This window comes from Scardinius erythrophthalmus (assembly GCF_964197995.2).
Source record: "Scardinius erythrophthalmus genome assembly, chromosome: 15".
Taxonomy (NCBI): domain Eukaryota; kingdom Metazoa; phylum Chordata; class Actinopteri; order Cypriniformes; family Leuciscidae; genus Scardinius; species Scardinius erythrophthalmus.
In genome coordinates, this window is record NC_138235.1 from 18,110,913 (window position 1) to 18,133,811 (window position 22,899).

The 22,899-nt window shown below is 39.8% G+C and overlaps 1 protein-coding gene across 1 annotated transcript in view; it reads left to right on the forward strand.

Moving 5' to 3' along the window:
- The window catches only part of LOC308703061 (band 4.1-like protein 1), a 67,583-nt gene extending 46,920 nt beyond the window's left edge, over positions 1–20,663 (forward strand). The window contains 14 exon segments of the mRNA XM_081386328.1: positions 279–454; positions 4,762–4,958; positions 5,469–5,507; positions 6,484–6,519; positions 9,332–9,484; positions 10,099–11,343; positions 13,217–13,606; positions 14,007–14,252; positions 14,451–14,513; positions 14,515–14,535; positions 14,723–14,809; positions 14,899–14,979; positions 18,103–18,219; positions 18,572–20,663. Of these exon segments, the coding sequence (XP_081242454.1) occupies positions 279–454; positions 4,762–4,958; positions 5,469–5,507; positions 6,484–6,519; positions 9,332–9,484; positions 10,099–11,343; positions 13,217–13,606; positions 14,007–14,252; positions 14,451–14,513; positions 14,515–14,535; positions 14,723–14,809; positions 14,899–14,979; positions 18,103–18,219; positions 18,572–18,577 (2,857 nt within the window). The 3' untranslated portion in view covers positions 18,578–20,663.
- The last annotated feature ends 2,236 nt before the right edge of the window (positions 20,664–22,899 follow it).

The window sequence follows — 22,899 nt, forward strand, 5'->3', positions numbered from 1 at the left end:
GACGTTGCAGAGCACAAAAAAAGTCTCATTACCTGGCGCCATGGTCTAAGTCTGAAAACAAGTTTTTAATTAAGAACTTAATTCAGATCTTAGTATGGATCTGGGGATGTAATATTGGTCTTGTAGTGTTTGGTCTTGACTCCAGCTCTGTTCATTGACGGCATTAAAAAGTGCTGACAGGCCTGACTTGGGCTTAGACACTTGAAATGTTTAATCCACTCTCATTCTGTCATGTTACATGTTTTCTTCTAACATTGTTTCTGGTATTTCTCTTATAGGTTGGTCTCTCCTGAGCCTCCCCCTAAAGGTTTTCTTGTGATTGGCTCGAAGTTCCGCTACAGTGGGCGGACCCAAGCCCAGACTCGCCAGGCCAGTGCTTTGATTGACAGGCCAGCTCCTCAATTTGAACGATCAATTAGTAGGAGGTATCTGCTGTCCCGCAGCATAGATGGTGGTAAGTATTTCTCTGATACTATGATCATCATATTTATTAATGCATCACTTGCATTAAAGTGCCCCTATTATGCTATTTTAAAGTTTCCTAATGTTGTTTTGGAGTCTCCTGCAACAGGTTTACATGCATCAAAGGTCAAAAAAACGGTTTAATTTCCTCATAATATACATTTGCACATCACCACATTTTTCAATGATTCTCAAACGACTCGTCAAATGAATCAATCTCTCTAAATCCCGCCTTTCTGCAAGCTACTCTGCTCTGATTGGCCAGACAGCTCAGTCTGTTGTGATTGGTTTACCGCATACTCAGCCCATCAAAAACAAAAACGCCCATTGCCATTACAACGTCAGCTGTCCTGAGGCTTCCTACACTGTAAACTAAACACAGTAACAAACAATGACATTGATTTTACTATATCAATGCGAGCGCGAGTCCGATGATGAAACATTGGAAGAACTAGTTATTCAACCTGAACCTCCATCGCAAGGACGACTCGAGCAGGACTCAGTGTTTCTTAGTGATACACTACTCAGTTTGAGGTACATTATGAGATGTTGCAACTGTAATTCCTCACCATGAGCATTAAACGTACACTATGGAATTTTTCGCCACTAGGGGTTGCTAACCTCTTTACAATAACAAAGGCGTAGTTTGATGACGCAACACATGCTAAGAATTATGAATGTTGTCGTCAATGTCAAGCCAGCCGATCTAATAATGTTTATGGTTGACTGAATACATTGATGCTTTTATCATGACTGTGATATGAAGCAGTTCGGGATTGCTTAAGAGACAGCTTTCAGCTCCAAACGCGACGCGAGCTCCCGCGGATATAAAAGGAATACGGACATTTCATTCTACCGAACTACACGCAAGAGCAGAATTACAACTCACAGGTCAGGTTATTAGACAAATTAAACTTGTGAGGTAACGCAACGCTGTTTCCCCTGGTCTAACATTACACTATCACACTAAACTGCATTTGAATGTGTTGAAAAGTATGTGTTAGTTTGTCTGTATGAGACTAGCAGTAAGCTAGATCAACATTAGAATAACATACAGATCATATTCTAACATTTTATCATTGTTGAACTATATAACATTGATTAGTTTCATGTAAATGTGCTCACCTGTTTAATAAGTACATGTAGGAGAGGTCGAAGTCTCGGACGTGGAGCTCTCGTTTATATACTGTCTATGGGAGCTCTCGGCATCTCGAAAACACCGCGCTGATATTGATTCTCGTTTTAGTTCTCCTTTTTTATCCAAAGTCTGCTTGCCATGGTCCGTAATGTTTGAACGAAACAACAACAGCGTGCAAATAGACATTGCGAACTCCACAGTTGTCCACGTCTGTTGCCTTGATTAATCAGAGGGCTCTGCTCATAGCTCTGGTTACCATGGCAGTTTGAGCGGAAACCATAGGCGGAAACCAGGGACAACGCGGATATGACGCCATTGACTGCGACAAAACGGATATAAAGAAACGGGCCGTGTCTAAAAATTAAATTAAAATTTCTCCTGATTTGAAAATTGTTGGAAACAGTCAGGATAATGTAAGTACACAACTAAAAAAAATATATAACGTAGATATAGTGATTTTTGCTAATTTTAAAGCAAAAAAGTTACATATTGTGCCTTTAACAAGTGCATGTCCATAAACAAACCGATTATTTTACTTGTACTAATTTATTCACAGAGTATTTTTGTAATATATTGTGGTGAACACGTGGAAACTGTATCAATAACAGTGCATGTATACATTAGCCGAGCTCTAGCATGATGTAACATAAATGTTGGTAAAAGAAATCTTGCTCCATGCTTAATCTTTCCTCAAAGTAGTGAGAACGACATACAATCTGCATTAATAGACACAGTTATAGGTAATAGTGGCCCACAACTGATCAGAAGAAGTATTTCAGTAAGACAGTGATAACGTGAGTTAGCCAGTTAGCAGGAGACACAATATAAAACTCAAAACTAAGTATTTTGAACACCATCTTTCAAGAGCAAGCGGTTTGCGAATCCTGCATTGAACTCCTAGATTTGAGAAGCAGTCTTCAGTAAAATAAAGGGAACACAATAAAGTTTAGGATTATACTGCTGTGATATCATGGTAAAGATGAATTTTAACCACTGATTCTTCACATGCTCGTCCTTGGGCAGTGAAAAAAAACTGGCTTTACCTTCACATTGTAGAGCACAGCATCTTCTCGACATGATGCTATCCAGTCTCCACAGGAATCAGCTGCTGGTTTGAGGTTCAAGTTTTCCCTGGTGTCTGCGTGCGCAATAAGTGGACAGGCAATATGCTAATGTTTTGTCTTGACGTCACAACGAAACGGCTTATGACTCGTTTGAAAAACAATTCATTTCATTGACTCAGAGTCGACTCTTACTTTTGAAAGACAATAACTTTATATACGGTGCACTTTCAGATTTAAAACTTTGCAGGTTTTCATTCACTTAGAGCTATGTTACATGAAAGGTCATTTTCAAAAATCCATAATAGGGGCCCTTTAATTGCCCAAATCGTACTTGAATTTGTACCTCAAGTTTTGACCTTTAATTTAGTCTACAAATGTTTTACCCATTACCTAAGTGAAAATGATAACCACCTGAAAGCTTTCACATTCTCCTGCTAAAAATACTCTTTTTTTTATAATTAATGCTTGTAAAGTGAATATGTTTTTAGAAAGAACTACAGTGAGGTCTGAAAGTCTGACATCATTAAGTAAAAAAAGCATTTTTAATTGCAGTTTTAAGATTTGACACTGACTTTTCATTACAAATGATAAAAATAACAGTTTTTGAGCACCCACGGGAAAACACCAGATATTCTCTATTCATTTTAACCATTAAAAAAAAAAGGATTGCAGCTTTCAGACATGACTTTCTTCTCATTTTATAGTTATTTGAGGTTGTTTCTATGGCTTTATTTCAATGTAAAATGTTGAGAGGCTGATTCACTCGCAGGTGGATTTATTTCACTGTTGCACAAAACTGGACGTGCGTTCTCAAATATACAGTCATGGCTCTGCTCTCGTTCAGATGTTACGTGCGCACGCTCAAACTTTGTGCACTCATGAATCTCTACTTATTCTTTCTCTAGAATCGTCTTCTCTCCTGGATTTAATGTTGCCAGAAGATTTCAACCACTAGACTTTCACGATTGACTGATGAAATAACACAGTGTACCTTTAAATTGTTAGGCTTACCTTTGTTTCTAGAGATAGCATTTTCATACTGATTTTAGTCAGCCAATTCTCTAGGTATTTTATTACTTCATTATTTTTGAGTAAAGTCCTTTTTGTAAATACGCATTTATTTAATTATTTTATTTAGTGAACTGCTACTGATCATCAGATATCAGCGAGAGTGCAACTCACGAAAACACTCGTGGATAGAATGTGCTTTTGTTTGGTTGGTAATGTATTTGCAGTCCATGCGTTTCTCCTCACAAGACAATTTTTGTGTAATGAATTCATCAAGCGCACCATTAAATGGAAAAAATTACAGTAGCGGACTCTTGAAAAACTAACAGTAGGCTATAATTAATTACTGAGTAATGAGAATATTAAAATGTTTTATGGGGCATTTGTTGCGTATGTGTATAATTAGCCCAGTTATCATTTGCTCATGGAAATGTGTTTTATATTTGGTTGGTTTGAACGTGTGTGTATGGAGTGTGGGCATCCACCAGCAGAAACATAAATCGGCGTCTTTGGTTGGAGTGAAGCATTGAATTGTAAAATTGCAGAACATCTTAAAGGGATGTCTTTTTAAATGTTATGTTCTATGAGATCCACTTCTAATTTCATCAAGATTTTTTACATCAAAAATCATCCTAATTTAGAAGCTATTTTCTATCCTGTTTTTGACCCTCTCTTTCGAACACTCCATTTTGATGGGCGTGTCTCACTCAAGCCTTGGAAGTAAACGCCCACTGCTATGATTGGGTAACAGTTTTGCATATTAAAATAATCATGTAACGTTGCTCTGCGGAATTTCCAGTTAAATCACTAGGAATTGGGATGATCTGCCAATCCCCATGCAGATATTGCTCGTGAATTGCAGTTGACCCCTGTTGATCAACAGAAAGCTTTCTGGTCTGAAACTGATTTCTGTGACTTTGTTGTGATCACATCTTTTGGACCCCACTCTGTACTTGTGAGGTCATCTACTTGAGACTTTCCTTTTAGATTTGAAGGGGGCTGTGGAGGAACAGGCTTCTAGAAAGTGAAATGTCTACCTCTACTTGGGTTTCTAACCCTACATGCTTTATTTCTTTGTATCTCTTTCAGAGTCAGCTTTAGGGGACACTATGGACAGACTCTCCCAGCACACCTGTAGCGAGCCTGTGCCTAGTCTTCCGAGAGATGAGCTGGACCAGGACTACCTGGAGCCCAGTCTGGATCAGGACCTGGACCAAGATCATGAACAAGCTGAAGATCAGCGACTAGAGAGTGACTCCACTCCCTCTAAGACTATGGAGCTCAAGGTTCTGTGCACACAACCGTATTTAGTGTCAGCTTCTTCATATAGTTGTTTTTCCCTTCTCTAATAAATTACTTAAGTATTCTATGAGAAAGAAGCAGTTTTAAGTTCATATTGTCTCTGTGTTATGGGTGGCAATATGTAAATATTCTTCCTAGCAGATTCAAACAACTACTGTAGTTTCAAGAATTCCAGACACATTAAGTTAAACTAACACTTCCCTTGCTGTCCCTTCTAATTAAAAGTCTTCCACTCCGACACCTTTTCCCACCTTTGGCTTTCTTCTCTGCCCCTGACTTAATCTTAAATATATTTTTATGGCTGCCTGTTTTGTTAACAATGCTTTTGAATTTAACTTTCCAACCTCTCTACAAATCTGCCTGAACACTCACCTTCTTCTCCCTGTTTGCTAATTTCCTCAGTCTAATTCAGATTCTGCACTGTTCTCCCTGCTTCTAACACTTCACTGCTGTCCTCTAACTATCGCTTCTCTCTCGCTTCTTCTCGCGGACAGAGGGAGGAGTCAGGCTCTCCTGTAGACTCTAAGACGGAGGTATTTTTAGCGTGATTTATCTATCTGTGTGTCTAATTGTCTGTCTGTCATTGTCTCAATTGCACTCTAAATCTGCATACACACTGCTAGCATGGCTTTAGAGTGCCTCGAAAAAATAGCAACGTGATTGCTGTGTTGTTAGCCACCAGGCAGATCATGTAGTTTTCCAGCCTTCATGGCTTTTCTTGAGAACCGGATGAGACCATTAACAGCTGGATCATCTTGGTATAATGGTTATTTTTCAACTATTTAAAGGAGATATTTTTATGATTGTTGTTGTTCTTTTTTCCTACTTAAAGTCAATAGGAAATCACTGTTGATTCTGTAGTTCCTTAATACACATTTCTGGTCGTATTGCGTGCGATTCAAGAGGGCACATTATCTAAAAAAAAATCTTTGTAATCTAATGTCAAATTTGAATAACTTCCCTTGCCTCTGAAATTACTTTTGTTTTGCCACTAGGCTGTTCTAGCAGAGCTTATGTTTTGCTATACTTCCAGATTAGTCTAGACTTAGCACCTACTTGCAGAGTTGACATAGACTACTTGCAGAACAATTCAGGTTTTGATTTGTGCTGGAGAGGTTTTGTAGAGATTATGGCGTCATTGTCATTGGTGTATCGCTTATCCATGCTCACGGATAGTTTGCCTGTCTGCACCTCATAAGACATGTATGAATAATGAAAAGAAAGATCAGGAGATTTGTGTCACTGAACTTGATGCCACTGTTGCTCAATGTTATGTGACTAAGACAACTTTAAAACACTGAATCTGAGGCAGTGGCACAACCGCTTTCACTCTCTGTACTTCCATGGCTAACATCGATGTCTGTATGAGAGTTCCTCTCTCTGTTTGGCTGCCTGCTTTATGAATTCAACCATGCTCTGCCTCTCTGTCTCCACTACTTCACTTTGCCTCTTCCTCCGTTCCTTGGCTTGCACCAACATACCCTTTCCCCCACCACCCCTTTATCCCAGTCGGACCAGGACTTGGCCCCACGTCCTAAACAGGAGGTACTGTTTCTCATCGATCAACTGCCTGAGCATTCACTTTTTGTAATTGTCTTTTAGTGGAAGTGACAGAAAACTGAGCCAAGATGGCAGTCCATCTGACATCTGTTATCTGCACCAGCATGTTTCATGTTTTATGTGCTGCTTTGTTGTCTTAAATGTTGAAGAAAAGATGTAGTGATTATTTTTGGCATAAAGAAATGGGCTCAAACTATTTAGACAGGGGTTCAATTTGTCATTATTTGTAGACATCACAATGCCCAGACAGCAACATAGTGTCGGCCCAGATCCGGCCCATGTCTGGTACGTGTTGAATCCACATGTACCAGATGTGGCCCAGATATGGGTCGACACCAGTGATGCGCGGGTCAATGTATAAACAACCCGCACCCGACCGACGTTTTCAACTAACCCGCCCGCAACTCGGACCGCAAAAAAAGAAAAAGAAAATATTGTACCCGACCCGCTTCCTGACCTGCATTTTTTAAAAGTAGTAAATGCTCATCGTAGCGTCATTGGAAATTTTTTTTTATATATTCTAATTTTGTCAAGAATTATAAAAAAATCGTCAATAAGCTTATAATTTGTACTAAAATAGTCTAAATTTTAGTTTTAAAAACAATTTAAAAAAGCTGGCTATGTCTATTTTGATGTTTGTGCGCAAGTTCAGCAGACAGTGAGGTTCGGGTTTGTTCCGATCAGAGCTCGTGAGTGGAGAGCGCATCTCTGAATATTCCGCTTCGCTCACTCATTCCGTAGGGTCGCTCGCTCAACCCAGAATGGCCTGTTGGTTCGAAAATATGTGGAATAAGGGCTGCCTCCAACTAATTTTGTTTTCTAGTCGACTAGTAGTTGTTCATTTAAGCCATTCGTGGACAAATCGCCCCTTTATATTAATTTAATTACTTAAATAGGCTATAGCCTACAGGATAATAAGCATTATGACCGCACGCATAAAGCTTGCCACAAAGAACCGGTTAAAGTAATGATTATGAATGTGTCTAAATTAGCAAGGAGACATTTAATTGTTTAGTAATAAACTGGTGTTTTCTGTGTTGCTACAAAGATGAAGTTGACGATTCGGACTCGCCATGAACGCCAGAGAGAAATGCACATTTCATATGGATTACATAATCAGAGAGTAGCCTATTTATTTTGGTTTGAATATTTTCGTTTAAAAGTAGACATTTCAAGCTTTCTGTAATATATAGCCTATATTTCTCAAATCTGTGAGGCACAAGCTGAGTTTCTGCGCCCTCCAGTTCACATGCAATGCAAGTGATCGTGCCTGCGCCTTATTACATTGCCTGCTATATATTTGCTTCTTATTCATTAAATACAGGCAATTGATTGATAAAACATTGATCAAAATTAAGATACAATTTATACAAAACGAAAATCTTTTAAAAAGAGTTTTCTATAAAACAAAACTTAATGAAGTCGTCAAAATCATGTTTAACCAAAAACAGCGCCATTGCTAGGAGGGCGCCAGCGCCTCTGCCTTTCAGCGCCTCTGCCTCGCGAGTGGATGATAGCCCTAAAGATGCCTAGCAATTATATACCTTTAGTGGTAGTATACCTTTAGTTAAGTTATACCTTAAGAGTCTTCGTAGCACGCTAAGAGACATTGTTATCGGAAAACGCAGCCCAGGTATGATAATGGAGATTCCAAAGCGCTCTTCTTTGGTCAGAACCATGGAGAGGGATCGCGGATAGGTCCGTCCTATGCACCGAAACTTTTAACAATGCAACAAAATATTTAAAGAGCATCAAGCTATTAAAATCTATATTATGTATACGCACAGATAATATAGCATAGGCTATATTAGTCAATATTTTTTTATTAGGTTAAGCAGTGATTGGATAACGTTTTTTTATTTTTTATTTAACGTTTTTAATTTAGGGGCCCCCCCACAATTGGTCTGGCCCATCCAAAACTGGAATCCTGGCGCCGTGCCTGGTTGGTCGTGCCAGTTTTGTGGCTATCAAATGTGTAAATAGCATCGCAAGAAGTACACATGGCAAAGCCAGCACTTTGGTCATCATCTTTCATTATTTCGGCAAATGTCTCCCACACTTTGCTCTTTCTATTTGTGTATTTGCGGAGCTTCCACTCCCCAGTCTTCACCTTTTCTCTTGCCGCCTCCATCTCTACCTGCAGACTGAACTTGTGCGTCATCTCGCCAGTTATTCAGCCAATAAAGTGTAGGCCTATGTATTTCATAGAAAATTGTGTCTAGTACTATATAAATTACAAAGGTTTAATTGGCATCTTTATTTCAAACGACCCGACGGACCGCGACCCGAATATCATTAAAAATATTTTTGGATGACTCGTAACCGCGGGTGACCGCGGGTGACCGCAGGCACCCGCTCATTTCGGATCAACCCGCGCATCACTGGTCGACACTATGTCTGGTTGTTTACTATGCACAGTATTTTAGAGTGTTAGAGTAAAATGTTTTGTCTAAAATATTCTCTTAAATAAAGGAATAATGTCCAATCTAAAGCGATCGAACAGATACCTTTATTCATATTACTTGTTGCACTTCAGTGGCATTTCATATAGGTTTATTAGAGTTTTCTATTATGTCAACATACATTTATAACTGGGAGGCGAATTCATTTGTTATAAGAACAGAACTACACTTAAGATTCTCATGAGCAAATGCCTGATGTTTGCATTTACATACTTACTGTATGTACCCACCTCTGTTAGATAAACATTTTTTAAACAACTGGTCTCCAGAAAGCCTTCACTTAAGAAATTGCTGGAGGTAAGTGGTTCAACCGATTGACCTGTTTGTTTTTATAGCAGTTCCTGGATAAACCAGAGGATGTGTTGCAAAAACATCAAGCCAGCATCAATGAGCTGAAAAGAGCGCTGAGAGAGCCCAACAGCAAACTGGTCCACAGAGAGAAACGTCTCTCTGGAGCTTCATCCGGTAGCACTCCGGAGAAAAAATCTGTGAGTAAATAGAACCTGCAAGGGATTGTATTGTGGGGTGACTTTTTAAAAAGAAAAATGCAAAAAAAATTATACTGATTCTGCCTTAAGATTCCTGATGAGGATTATTCAGATTTATGTCAGTACCAGTCTCGGATTTAGTGCCAAATGCTTGATTCGTTATTCATGCACTCTTTTTCATGTGACTAATCTCTCTTTAAGTGGATGCTGTTGAACCATTTCATGTCATGCCTCTGGTCAAGTGCTAGCAGCAATATTGAACTTTAATAGAATCTGGCTGGAGTGGTTTATTTGAACACAGCATGAACGCATTTTCTTTAATTAGTCTTATTAAGACAATGATATTGCTTGATAATAAAAGCAAATGACATTTTAAGTACTTATGTACATAAATGTCTCCCTTTTGTTTAACTTTAAAACATCCATCCAACATTTTACATATAACTTGATAACATGAATTTTCCCTCCTCAGATCAAAAATTGTTGTCTTGTCTTATCTTGTCTTATAAGTTTTTGTCTGATTCATATTGCAAAGATATGCGCTATACAAGTTATAGTAGAGGGAGTGTTGGCATTGACAGGCCATTGAAACTGTTCACTCTATTGATATATAGGCCTCAGAGGAGTCCCTATTGATTGAGAAGCAAGATGGTTGTCAAAGAGACCTGCCCCTCAGTAAAAAAGACGAAAAGAGCAGGAGTCCTAGAGTAGCTTCATTAGCCACTGGATTCAACAGAGAGACAGAAGACAGAATGAGAGAACAAACCATCACTACACACAGTGAAACGAGAGAAAAACAAAGTATAGTAAAAAGGACCTCAACAGAAACCATCCTATCACCAGAGAAACCCCTGAGAAATCGTGCTAAAAGCCCTGCTTTAAGGTACAACCATTTCCAGGGCGCCAGTTCATTGGAGGAGAGAGCATGTGATAATGGGCACCCGGAGGACAGATCTTTGTCAGAGAATGTCATTCATACAAATGGATGCGATGAATATGCAACAGAGAGACTCTGGGTTGATAAAAAGTACATGGGGGTAACCAATAGAGAAGACGAGACCACGAATAAAGACTTGGCAAGGTATGTAGAGAGAAGTTTTGGAGAGGCTTCTCCCAATGCAGCCATAGACAAATATATGAGAGATCGATATAATGAAAGCCGATGGGAGAGACAATCCTGTGAAAAAGAATCCGAGAACACCAGAGCTACCTTACAAAGGCAAATGTCTAAACCAGATCCTAAAGGTAAAGGCTCAACAATCCAGAGACACGATTCTACCGCAAGTGACACATCACAGTCTGAGGTGAAACGAATCGTTCCGCTGAAGCCTGAGAGGTCGAAGAAGTTGAAAGGCAATAAAGGAGCCAAGCTGCAAGGACAACCAAGTGAGAAGAGCATTTCGGGATCATTTGAAGAAAGTGAAGGGACCAACTCTAAGGAAGAGCAAGTTGGGTTCGATAATGCCCTGGATGGCTTGTTGCAGCCCAGAAATTCTGCAGCTTTAGAAAGCACTGGAACTTTTTCCAAGCAAGACTGGATGAGTAATTGTCACATTAGGGAAGTAAGAGAATATTACCGACAGTCTGTCCAAGACAGGCCCCAATTAAGAGATCTCAAGAACAGTGCAGAACACAGACTTAGTATCGATCAAGATCAGTTTCTTTTTGAAGATCCATTGTTTATGTTTGACTTTCCCACCAATTCAGCATTTCCAGCCTTTGACCAGATTCCCCCTTTATACCCACCTGTAAAATCCCAGTGGGCAAGAGATACACGTACCAAACCAATCCCCAAAAGCGATTCTGGCAACAGTCTTCACAAGAGCTCCACCATGGAATCTTCCAAGAGGAAACCAGTGGTAACAACTGCTTGATAATCTGCTTGTCACTCACAGGAACTAAAGCATCGCATGAAACGGCACATCCATATCTATAGTTTTGTATAATGCACATGTCGGTAAAACATAAGAAACCTGTTTCTGAGGAGAGATGAGCAGAATAGTAGTTGTTTTGTCTAATCTTACTATTGGCTGATAGAAGTATGATGTACTATAACCGCTGTCTGATTGGATGAGGATGTGCCACTTTCTTTTCCTCTCCTTCCTCTGCACAGCTCAACATCTGCTTGCGCATTTGAGAAACACTTAGGATCTTCCACATAATCTCCATTGCTTAAGCTTCAGGCTTCCGTTCCACTAACTTTCCACCTGATATGCGGTCTTTCCTTCCAACATTCTTTCTCTGGTTCCCTCTTACCAAGCATGTAGGGAATGGTTGTTGCAAGGAATTAAAGGCCTGTGCACCATACTGTTATGCTAAAGTGCCATTTTTGCAAACAAAAGGGCTTCTGCAAGACTTTCAAAAATGGCCATGGTACTGTTCATGAGAAGGGCTCTGAAAGTTGATTTAACAAGGAATGGTTTTAGCTGTTGTTTAGAAAATAATATACCCAGCTTCATTATTAGTGATTTTGCATTTGTTCTTTGACTTAGCTGGGAAAGAAATTGTTCCGTTTTTTCAACAAACTACAGGGAACCTTGATGGCTTTTTTTTTTTTTTATGCAAACACCCACTGAGCAGCAGTTTCCATAGACAACTGTTGTTGTTAAAGGAGATGCTACCTTATTTCACTCAACATTGAAACTGAAAGAAATTAAATTAAGAAAAAGTGCTGATGCAACATTGTTCTGGCAGTAGAAAGACTTTGGACTAGAAGAGCCTGACGAATAACCTTGCAAAACTGCTCTTTGGGTTTCATGATGTCTACTATAGATGTAATGGTTTGATTGATTAAAAGGCTCTTTAGTGACATTTAGTGCAAAAAATTGCACCCAGCTGCCAAAATATATTTTAACTTTCAATTGTTGTGGTGCAATGTGCTGTACGCTGTAGATCACACTGTAAAGACTTCTCATTTGTATCTGTGTCAGTCAGTGTATTCGATCAGTTATATAAATGTCTGGTTGTTGGTTCAGGGCCTAGTCTGGGCTCCTTCCCTGTTATCTCAAATTTCAGTGCACTAACTTTGCATTGCTCTTCCTATTATTTCATCTCACATTCCAGGAGCCCCTTCCCACTCCAGCAATTCATGCGGAGCCTCAGGAGGAAGCCCAGGTGCCTCATTTTTCCACTCATCCACTGCTACCTCCTTGCTAAAAATCTTGCAAAATCTTTGGCTTTCACATTTTTGTATACATAAGCACTACAATTTGCCTTCTGTCTTTTGCTTTCATCATCACAGCATGATTGCATGATCCGAACCATCCTACACAACAGTCCTACACAGAAATGTCATTTAATGCATCTACCACATGCATTGATTCATTGGCACTGTTTAGCAAGTCCTAGGCTTGCCACACTTAGCATGAATTTAACATGAAGTCATACAAAATTGTCTATACAAATGTCCTACAGAGGAATATTATATGACATACAAATACAGATGTGCAGTATTCTACCATAGGGTGAAAATTTTCTATCAGCATATTAGAGTCTCAGTTTTTCCTCAGAGACATGTAACACTTCTGACATTTCAGCTAGTCTTTTGAGTTGAACTAACCCCTGCATCCCTACTAGACTCGTTAACCATCAGTCACCACAATGTTGTCTCATTCTTGTCATGTGAAGAAGATGTAACATCCATTATATTGCCTTGTTTTACCTGTCAGTCGACATTTGCTCTTGTAGCACAGCTGGTTCCTTGCACCAAGATCTCTTTTTGTGCTTCTTCAGAGAGAGCCCTGGGAGAGACGCTTGGGATCAGTATCAGAAGATGACCCTGACCCAGACACTCTGTACCTGAAGGAGACTCACCTGGGCATTGAGCGCAAATGCTCGAGTATCACCGTTAGCTCAACGTCCAGCCTGGAGGCTGAGGTGGACTTCACTGTGCTTATGGACTTCCAAACGGGTATGGAGGAATTTTCTAGAGGCATGACTGAGCTGGGGGAGAAAGACTTCTCAGCTGAGTTTGGCCTCTCTGACCGTCCCACTCATCCAGCCTTTATACTGGGAGCAGATCCTATCTACCTTCCTGAGGAGGAACATGTAGAAGTTCAGAGGCCCGTAGAGAAACCAAAGCCCGTTGTAGAACAGAAGCCACCGGAGGAACGTAAACCGGAGGTAGACAAGCATCCTTTCTCTTTTAGCAAAGTTGCTGGCTCACCCAATCACTGGTTAGTGTAAATGTGCATATTGTGCTGATGAATGCAATCACGTCCCATTTATTTTTTTCTCGCGTTCTACAGGGCATCAAAGCAAAGCATGAAATTGCATTGGAATTTGAGTTGTTGATTGATGCTAATTCCATTCCATTTGATGCTGCCCTCCATAGTTCAGTCAGTCAGTTCAGGTTTGGTTTCTTTGATTTCACAATTGTGTTATATTTTTCATTGCTTCTTATTCTTTTCTTTTGAACCATGACTCACCATATGCTGCTAAATTCATTTGATTGGCACTGTGTTTCTTAAATCGCATGATCACTCCCAGGTTTCGACTTGATCTGTTTCATTTCTTTCCCAAGCCTTTTGTACCGAAGAAAGCTCCGAGGTCAGTGAAAGCTGCCCAAGCCATGAGGAAAGAATCTAAAGAACAAGCTAATGCCCAGTCGATGAGAAGGGAGAGCTCTGAATCGCCCCCAATCCATCCTCTGAGTAGAGAGAGCAGTGAAATCATTGCCTCCCAAGCTCTAAGGAAGACCGAGGTCAAGATCGAGACGCAGCCCAATGGCTCTGAGGTCACCACGACCATAATGGAGATTGCAGACCCGGTAAAGACCTTTTAGCTCATCATACATACTTTACTGGAGAAATGTCACTGTGTGATAGGTTAGAGGAACATGCTGTGAAGACTGTGATTATGTCAATTATCATCAATTACATAAGTAAGTGTAATTACTTTCTCTTGTTACTTACCTGCACAGTGGTGGATCTCATCTGGATTGTAACTTCTCTGTTTGCTCTCATAGGACCACGGTATCAGTGGTATGCGAGAGGCTGCATACTCTATGACAGAGAGAGTCTCTCCTGTAAGCATGTCCATTCTTTCATCTGGTGAACTTGAGTTTCCAAACCCTCTTCTGTCTCTGCTTCTGCCCTGTCCTTCTGTCTGTTGCTTTTATTTCCAACTTTAGTTCCAGAGTTTGCTTCAGATGGCCTGCGTTATTTGTGATGTATGAAAGTCCCTACCTTATAGTTTTCTTGCTTTGACTAGTGTTTATTTCACTATATTATTGTATAGGTGAACTTGGGATCATTAGGTAGAGATGGTGCTCCTCTAATGGTTACTGAGAATGTAACATCAGCCACTACAACACATGTTACTAAGGTATCTGAAATAAGCTGTTAGTCTCTCTCTTGTATAGAATAGGTCTTCATGGAGGATTGAAAATGTTTATATGTCATTTTGTTTTGTAGACGGTGAAAGGAGGCTACTCTGAAACAAGAATTGAAAAGAGGATTATCATTACTGGTGACGATGATGTCGATCAAGATCAGGTAGGTGCAGGAGGAACTAGGGCTGTTTTTTCAGTGCATTTTAGTGAGATAAATATTGATCTATGATTATATCAACTTTAGAAGGGTTAGTTCACTCAAAAATGTCATAATTTACTCACACTCACATTCCAAACCCATAAGACTTTCATTCAACTTTGGAACACAAATGAAGTTGTTTTTTAAATAATTCCTGAGATATTACTGCCCATCCGTTGAAAGTCTAGGGAAGAAGAAGAGCCTCTTCCAGTACCAGTTGCATTGCAATAATGTCTGCTGTCATCTGAACAGCCAAAGAGATTCTCCTGTAACACACATTGGAGAGCTTTGCAGATGTGTGGAAGTGAAGATATTGTGTGAATACATACTTTTAATACACACCCAAAACAATCACATTGCTTCATAAATTTAGGATTAAACCACTGGAGTCACATGGATGACTTTACAATGCTCTTTGATCTTTTTGGAGCATGAAAGTTCTGATCAGTGGATAGACAGAATTCTATTTTAGGTTTCATTAAAATATTTTAATTTGTGTGCCGAAGATGAACGAAAATCGAATGCGTTTGAAATAGGGTTGTTGTCATGGTGAGGAAATTTTTACACCAATATATAAACTTGCGACAACACCGGTATTGCCAGTAACACCGGGGGTGGGGGATCACTTTTAAATTCACTGTGTGTATAGCAGTAGCAGCTCCTGACCATAAATTTAGGTATAGGGCACATTCTGGATCTTAGCGCTAGTTTATGATAAACATTTTTTTAGCTTTATACTGTATTGTAATCACTGAACACATCAGACACACTTTTGGCAGAATTCTAATGTCCTTGCGTTATTCAGTCTGAGGGTGGTGCTCTAATGTTGATTGACAGGTCACACGATATATGCATAGAATGCTATCTTAGAATTTTCTTAAAGAGGGCATTGGATGCCCCTTTGACAAGATGTAAAATAAGTGTCTGATGTCCCCAGAGTGTGTATGTGAAGTTTTAGCTCAAAATACCCCACAGATCATTTTTATAACATCTTAAAATTGCCACTTTTGGAGGGTGAGCAAAAACGAGCTGTTTTTGTGTGTGTCTCTTTAAATGCAAATGAGCTGGTGCTCCCAGCCCCCTTTCAAAGAGGGCGAAGCTTCAAGAAAATCACGACAACACGTACTTTGTGTAAAGGTAGTGACCGCACATTTTACAAGATAAGAGATTGTATCAAATGACCACACGGAAACTTCCTGGTTCATTCTCAAAGTTTTTGCTTCTGCCGGAGTCTTTCCTTCCCCAGAAAGCAACATAGGCCCTGTTTACACTGCCAGTGAAATGTGACCCAATTCCGATTTTTTGCTCACATGTGACACAGATCGGATGTGTTCTTTGACAGTGTAAACAGGAAAAAAACGCATGCATTCGAATATTTCCTGATCGGTTTCAGGCCTCATTCATATGTGGAAATAAATCGGATATGTGCCAATGCGACTGTCATGTAAACAGGCAGATCGGATTTTCTGAGGCATTAGGCAACGTCTCCGCAGTTTAATGACGAGAGAAACCCCGACGCACATCTGCAAAGGGACGGATGGCCCGACGAAACGTTGTCATCAGAGGAATGTGGAGAGGGGCACGGGAAGTGTTTTCACATGATTGTAAATTTAACGAAAAATTTTGTTCATTTACATTTATTCATTTCAAGCAATTAGTAATTTATTTGTAATAAACGCTTTAAGTGGGCTATTTAAATTTAAAAAGTGCTAGGACTATTTACATGTTCAATTATATTTTTAAAACATACGCGCAGATTGTGATGTAATATTGTGTGTGCATATTTGTCCGCAGCCGCTCAAAAAAAAAAAAAAAAAATTGTTCACAGCTGCTTTTCTCCTGAGCGCAACTCCATAGTGTTGTGTAAGTACAGGCTCTAGGCAGTTTTTTTGTGTTAATTTCTATTTCTTGTCGCTGTGCAGGCTCTTTATTGCATAACAGTGAACAGCCCTTAATTTATGTGCCGTAGATCGGTCCGTTGCATTACGAATGAAAGCAGTAGCCTATCTATAATGTCAAATATGTGATGTGCAGTCAAGTCCGGGTGTGTATGTTGTTTTAACGAGTGTTCTCACCGACACGCTTGTGATTCGTGGAGTTTTAACGAGTTTTATAGACATAGTTTCTTATTCAAAAGTGGTGTTTGGCAACTTTGCATATCGCAGAGCATGAAACATATTTTGTGTTCGTCTATTTGTGCAAGAGAATTTAACCCTTTAAGCATGCGCGATATGTTTCAGATAGTAGCCTATGGCAAGTGTAAACACATGAATCGGATATGGGTCACAATTTAAAGAACGTGTAAACAGACAGTCAAAAAAATCGGATATAGGCAACAAATCAGAATTGGGCATCAAGACCTGCAGTGTAAACGAGGCCATAGTGTCGGCCCAGATTCGGCCCATATCTGGTACTTGAGGAATCCATGTGCACCAGATGTGGACCTAACTACGTTTCTGTCTGGGTCATCAGTGTCCAACTCCGTTTCATACATATAGGGCTGGACACCACTATTTTAGTTGACAGTCATATTGCTTCTCCTGATTTTTTCATTGCCATAGTTATCCGAGGCACAAGGTGTAAAGGCTCCGCCCTCTTCTGGAAACGGGGCAGGGAGCAGCACCTCATTTGCATTTAAAGAGACACACACAGAAACAGCATGTTTTTTCTCCCACCCCAAAATTGCCATTTTCAGCATGGTATAATAAATGATCTGTGGGGACACCTGAGACTTATTTTACATCTTGTAAAAAGGGGGCATAATAGGTCCACTTTAACTTCTGTGCATGAGGGCTGGGAAATAATCCCTCCCCCCAAGCAGTCTTTCAATCACATAAGATGGCATCAATTAGCAAACAACAATCAATTTCTGATGGACAAAATAAGCATCCTCATAAATTTTTCTCTTTCGAGAAGCCATTTCACTCTAATATACTTCACAATAGGAAAGAAAAGACAATCCCAATTTCTGTTTCATGGCGACTTTAAAGTGCAAATTAATTAGTCAGAAAGCATATTACTATTACATTGGCTGCTTGTTTCCTCTTCTTTTCATTTAACTTGAAAAATAAATGACTTTTTCCCAAGGCGCTCGCCATGGCAATAAAAGAAGCCAAGCAACAGCACCCTGACATGTTGGTAACCAAGGCTGTAGTTGTCAGGGAAACCGAATCTTCCACTCAAGATCCACATGAGGAATTGAAGGTATTTGTCACCGCTAGCCCTTGCACAATTAATACATCCATTTCAAAAATGCACATTATGTTTTCACTTCAGCGTTTATCTGTCATATTGAGCCTGCTGGTATAGCAGTTTGACAAGGGTGTAATGACATGTCAAAACCAGTTCAGTCAGCGCCGCATGTTAACTCTAGGTGGATGGCGCTGACAAACACACTCTTTCATTTTACTGCGAACCGTGCAGTTATCAAAAATCAATTGCAAGCCTTGTTTTCCATTTTACAACAGCAGTCACTCTGAATGCCATCTTCTAAATGTACTTTAATAAATGGTTGTATTACATGATCTGTTATTTGTTCTGTTTCTTTCTCCATTAGTCCTGATCTCCTCCGTTCTCAGGACTTCAACAAAAAGCAACTGTTCCTCAATGACTGCCAGTGGGTCGCCAACATCTACAGACCTCTTATGCTAAGCTTCTTGCTTCCACTTACATAAACGACACTAACATTTACACATTTACACATGCACACAAACACATGCTGCCTCCCAGACGTCAGAACCGATTCCTTCTCATGTAATTTCTATTTCGTGTCTACATTCGCTGTGGTAATATGGACATGCTCGTTCAAGAGGCGCTCGGACCATTTGGGAAGGACAGACTCAGCATCACATCGATCAGACGATTTAGCTGCCATTGTAGTCTCTTGCTTTTTCTTCACGAATGTGAAAACTAACCAAGCGTACTATCAACAGCCCGATGCTAACATCAAGCATGAGGCACGGGGCTTTTTGATGAACATTGCTGAAGATTTAGCTTAGTGGAGTGACAGTAGTGTCTATTGAGTAGTTTTTCTAGGGCTCATACTGTATAACACTTTTTACAAACACGGAACTGTAGGGAAAAGCCTAGATAGCGTACATACAGTATGTCATGCTTCTCTGATCAACGAACATTATGTTGCTATTCTGAACCTCATCTGCATGTGGCAAAGCAGGGTTTCAAATATTTTCATATACATCCAGCTAACTAAAACCTCTGGTTCAGTGTCCTTACAAACCAGAGAGGAAAACGGGACAGACTTTATCAATGTTTGATTGCCAAACCTTTTGACGGTCCTCTGAAAAGTATTTATTTCCATATTAGATATAATATGAAGATAGTGTACTTGCACATCCCCCCCCCATCCCCCCCATCTGTATTTGTTTTACAGATGTTTTTTTTTTCTCGGGAGCCCTTAAATATAGATATTACGAACAGAGAAATATGAAACATGCCAATTTTCAGTACAAACAAGGTACCAATAGTAATCAAACTTTAGATTTTAGATTGAAAATATCCCAAAGTATGAGAGTTTTGAAATGCACGCTACAAACAGAAACACGTTTGCTTGTTGAATTGCTTATGAATTTCATCTCCTACACATATTGTTAAACTGTGAAAAATTAATTGAAGTCCAAAGAAGCCAAACCTAATTTGAGCTCAGTACATGCTGACACAATTACATAATTATTTAATGTGTTATGTGCATTTAGACTTTAAGCATTTGAAGATTGCAGAAAACAATTTAGTAGTATTTTCCAGAAAGCCAATATTTAACAAACTCCCTATTGCTCTATACGTTTATGAAACTTCTGTGATTTTATTTTTTAAACTGTTTCTTCCCACACAATGCTGTGCCAACGAACTAATGATTTTTAAACACTGTCGTAATGATTCTGATTTGTTAGATATGAGACCTTTTTATGTGTAAATGTCATGAGCCTGTGGTTTTCAGTGAAGCGTGACCCTTGAGCCATGATTCCCTTTACAAACGTTTCCTCTGTGAAAGCAGTAGAAATCCTGGACAGGACGTGTATGTGTTCTAGTGTTGAATGGATGAATGAGCTTTGAATTGTGTGTATTGCCAAATGAAAAACATAGCATACTTTATATTAGGATGAAAGAAGGCCAGGATAGAGTCTTAATAACCTTTGCTAACATGGTCAAGGCTTGTTGTTGTGTAACTAATGCATTTGTTCAGGACTGTGCACTATGTGAAAATTACAACACTTTACACAACCTGCAGATATCAGAAGGGAAATTTGTATACGGCATACTTCCAACTTGTGCAGTTACAGATTTTTGAGGACACAGGTGCTTTAATAAAAATAAAAAAAGGGCCATGCAAAGGTTGATAGTTGGATTCCAAGTCAACCACAGCGTTCTTTCGCCAGCCCATCTGCTAAGCCTGTGTCAGAGTTTCGTCTCTTTACAAGGCAGCGTCCTTGTTTATGCTGTAATGTTGCATTGAGGATTTGAACTTTGAGGAAAACGAGTTAGGCTAAGCTTGGAAAACTACTTTAAGCATTGATTCCCCCTGAGACTCCACCTGCAGGCACTTCTGTTTACACCGCTATCCTCTTCTTTCTACTGCTTGGTTTTGTGTGTTTGCTGTACAGTGTTCGAAATAAACAAGAACCATCCATGTGGTCAAGTTTGCTATTTTGTGCATCTGAGTTAAATAAAAAAACAGATAGGCCTAGGCTACACTGAGAATTCTGTATTATCCTCGAACGGTTTAGGTACAAATATTTCCCATTTTGTTCAAGAAATGTTGCATTACCTCTATTGCACTGCCATCTTGTGGTCTACTGAAGAACATTCTCTAAATCGGGAATATGACTCCATGTACAGTAGTCGCCTTACTAATTAGTCACATATATTCCACAACAATGGTCATTTTACTCAGAAGTGACCATATAATTGATCCCATAAAAAATCAAAAAGCAGTTAATATGGTAGTTTTCTCCAAATCATCACTTTATAGGTTTATCGTCTATCAGCATCATGGTTAAAGTGATGCTTTGCTGATATTAAGACATTGACCCGATAAAACTTGGCAAAAGTAGTTTTTAAGGTGTAAGGAACAGTTAAACGAAATTGTCACCGAACAACTAAATTGATAGACAGATTCACATCATATAAAGGGGTTGAACAGACTGCCATGATGCTTTAAGCTTGACGTCGACTAGTCGATGATCATTCATGGCCTATTGAGAGCGCAACAGGATAATAAGTCTTTGAAGTCCACTTTTACCCTCCGTTTCAGTTAAAATTACAAATACATGCATACTAAGAGAGCGCTCCACAAGACGACCATGCATGTTTTAAACAGCTTATTGTACAGGTAAGTTAATCGCCGTTATAAACTGCATTACACACACAGAGAAGCGCGCATAGCTAGCCTATCACTTGAAGATCGCGCTCACACATAATCATTCATTAGTGCAGAAATGTATTGTTAAACTCTGTTTAGTGATTTATCAATATAATAGCTTAGAAACTGAAAAGTTCTAGCATATATTTCTAAAACCCACAGCTTCACTGTTAGTAGAGAGACGCTGCAATGTGCAGTCACTCTCTCTCTCACACTAATGCATTCATATAAGTGTAATCTTTACTGTCATACTTTATATCTGATTTAGAACAAGCAGAAATCTGTGAGAAATATAGGTTCAGGCTTATTTGTTCATCAATCACGTCATCAGCGACTAGTCGACGTCGACTTGACTTTCATCACATAAAAATCGCTCAACCCTTTATATATATGTATATACACTCACCTAAAGGATTATTAGGAACACCATACTAATACTGTGTTTGACCCCCTTTCGCCTTCAGAACTGCCTTAATTCTACGTGGCATTGATTCAACAAGGTGCTGAAAGCATTCTTTAGAAATGTTGGCCCATATTGATAGGATAGCATCCTGCAGTTGATGGAGATTTGTGGGATGCACATCCAAGGCACGAAGCTCCCGTTCCACCACATCCCAAAGATGCTCTATTGGGCTGAGATCTGGTGACTGTGGGGGCCATTTTAGTACAGTGAACTCATTGTCATGTTCAAGAAACCAATTTGAAGTGATTCGAGCTTTGTGACATGGTGCATTATCCTGCTGGAAGTAGCCATCAGAGGATGGGTACATGGTGGTCATAAAGGGATGGACATGTTCAGAAACAATGCTCAGGTAGGCCGTGGCATTTAAACGATGCCCAATTGGCACTAAGGGGCCTAAAGTGTGCCAAGAAAACATCCCCCACACCATTACACCACCACCACCAGCCTGCACAGTGGTAACAAGGCATGATGGATCCATGTTCTCATTCTGTTTACGCCAAATTCTGACTCTACCATCTGAATGTCTCAACAGAAATCAAGAGTCATCAGACCAGGCAACATTTTTCCAGTCTTCAACTGTCCAATTTTGGTGAGCTCGTGCAAATTGTAGCCTCTTTTTCCTATTTGTAGTGGAGATGAGTGGTACCCGGTGGGGTCTTCTGCTGTTGTAGCCCATCCGCCTCAAGGTTGTGCGTGTTGTGGCTTCACAAATGCTTTGCTGCATACCTCGGTTGTAACGAGTGGTTATTTCAGTCAAAGTTGCTCTTCTATCAGCTTGAATCAGTCGGCCCATTCTCCTCTGACCTCTAGCATCAACAAGGCATTTTCGCCCACAGGACTGCCGCATACTGGATGTTTTTCCCTTTTCACACCATTCTTTGTAAACCCTAGAAATGGTTGTGTGTGAAAATCCCAGTAACTGAGAAGATTGTGAAATACTCAGACCGGCCCGTCTGGCACCAACAACCATGCCACGCTCAAAATAGCTTAAATCACCTTTCTTTCCCATTCTGACATTCAATTTGGAGTTCAGGAGATTGTCTTG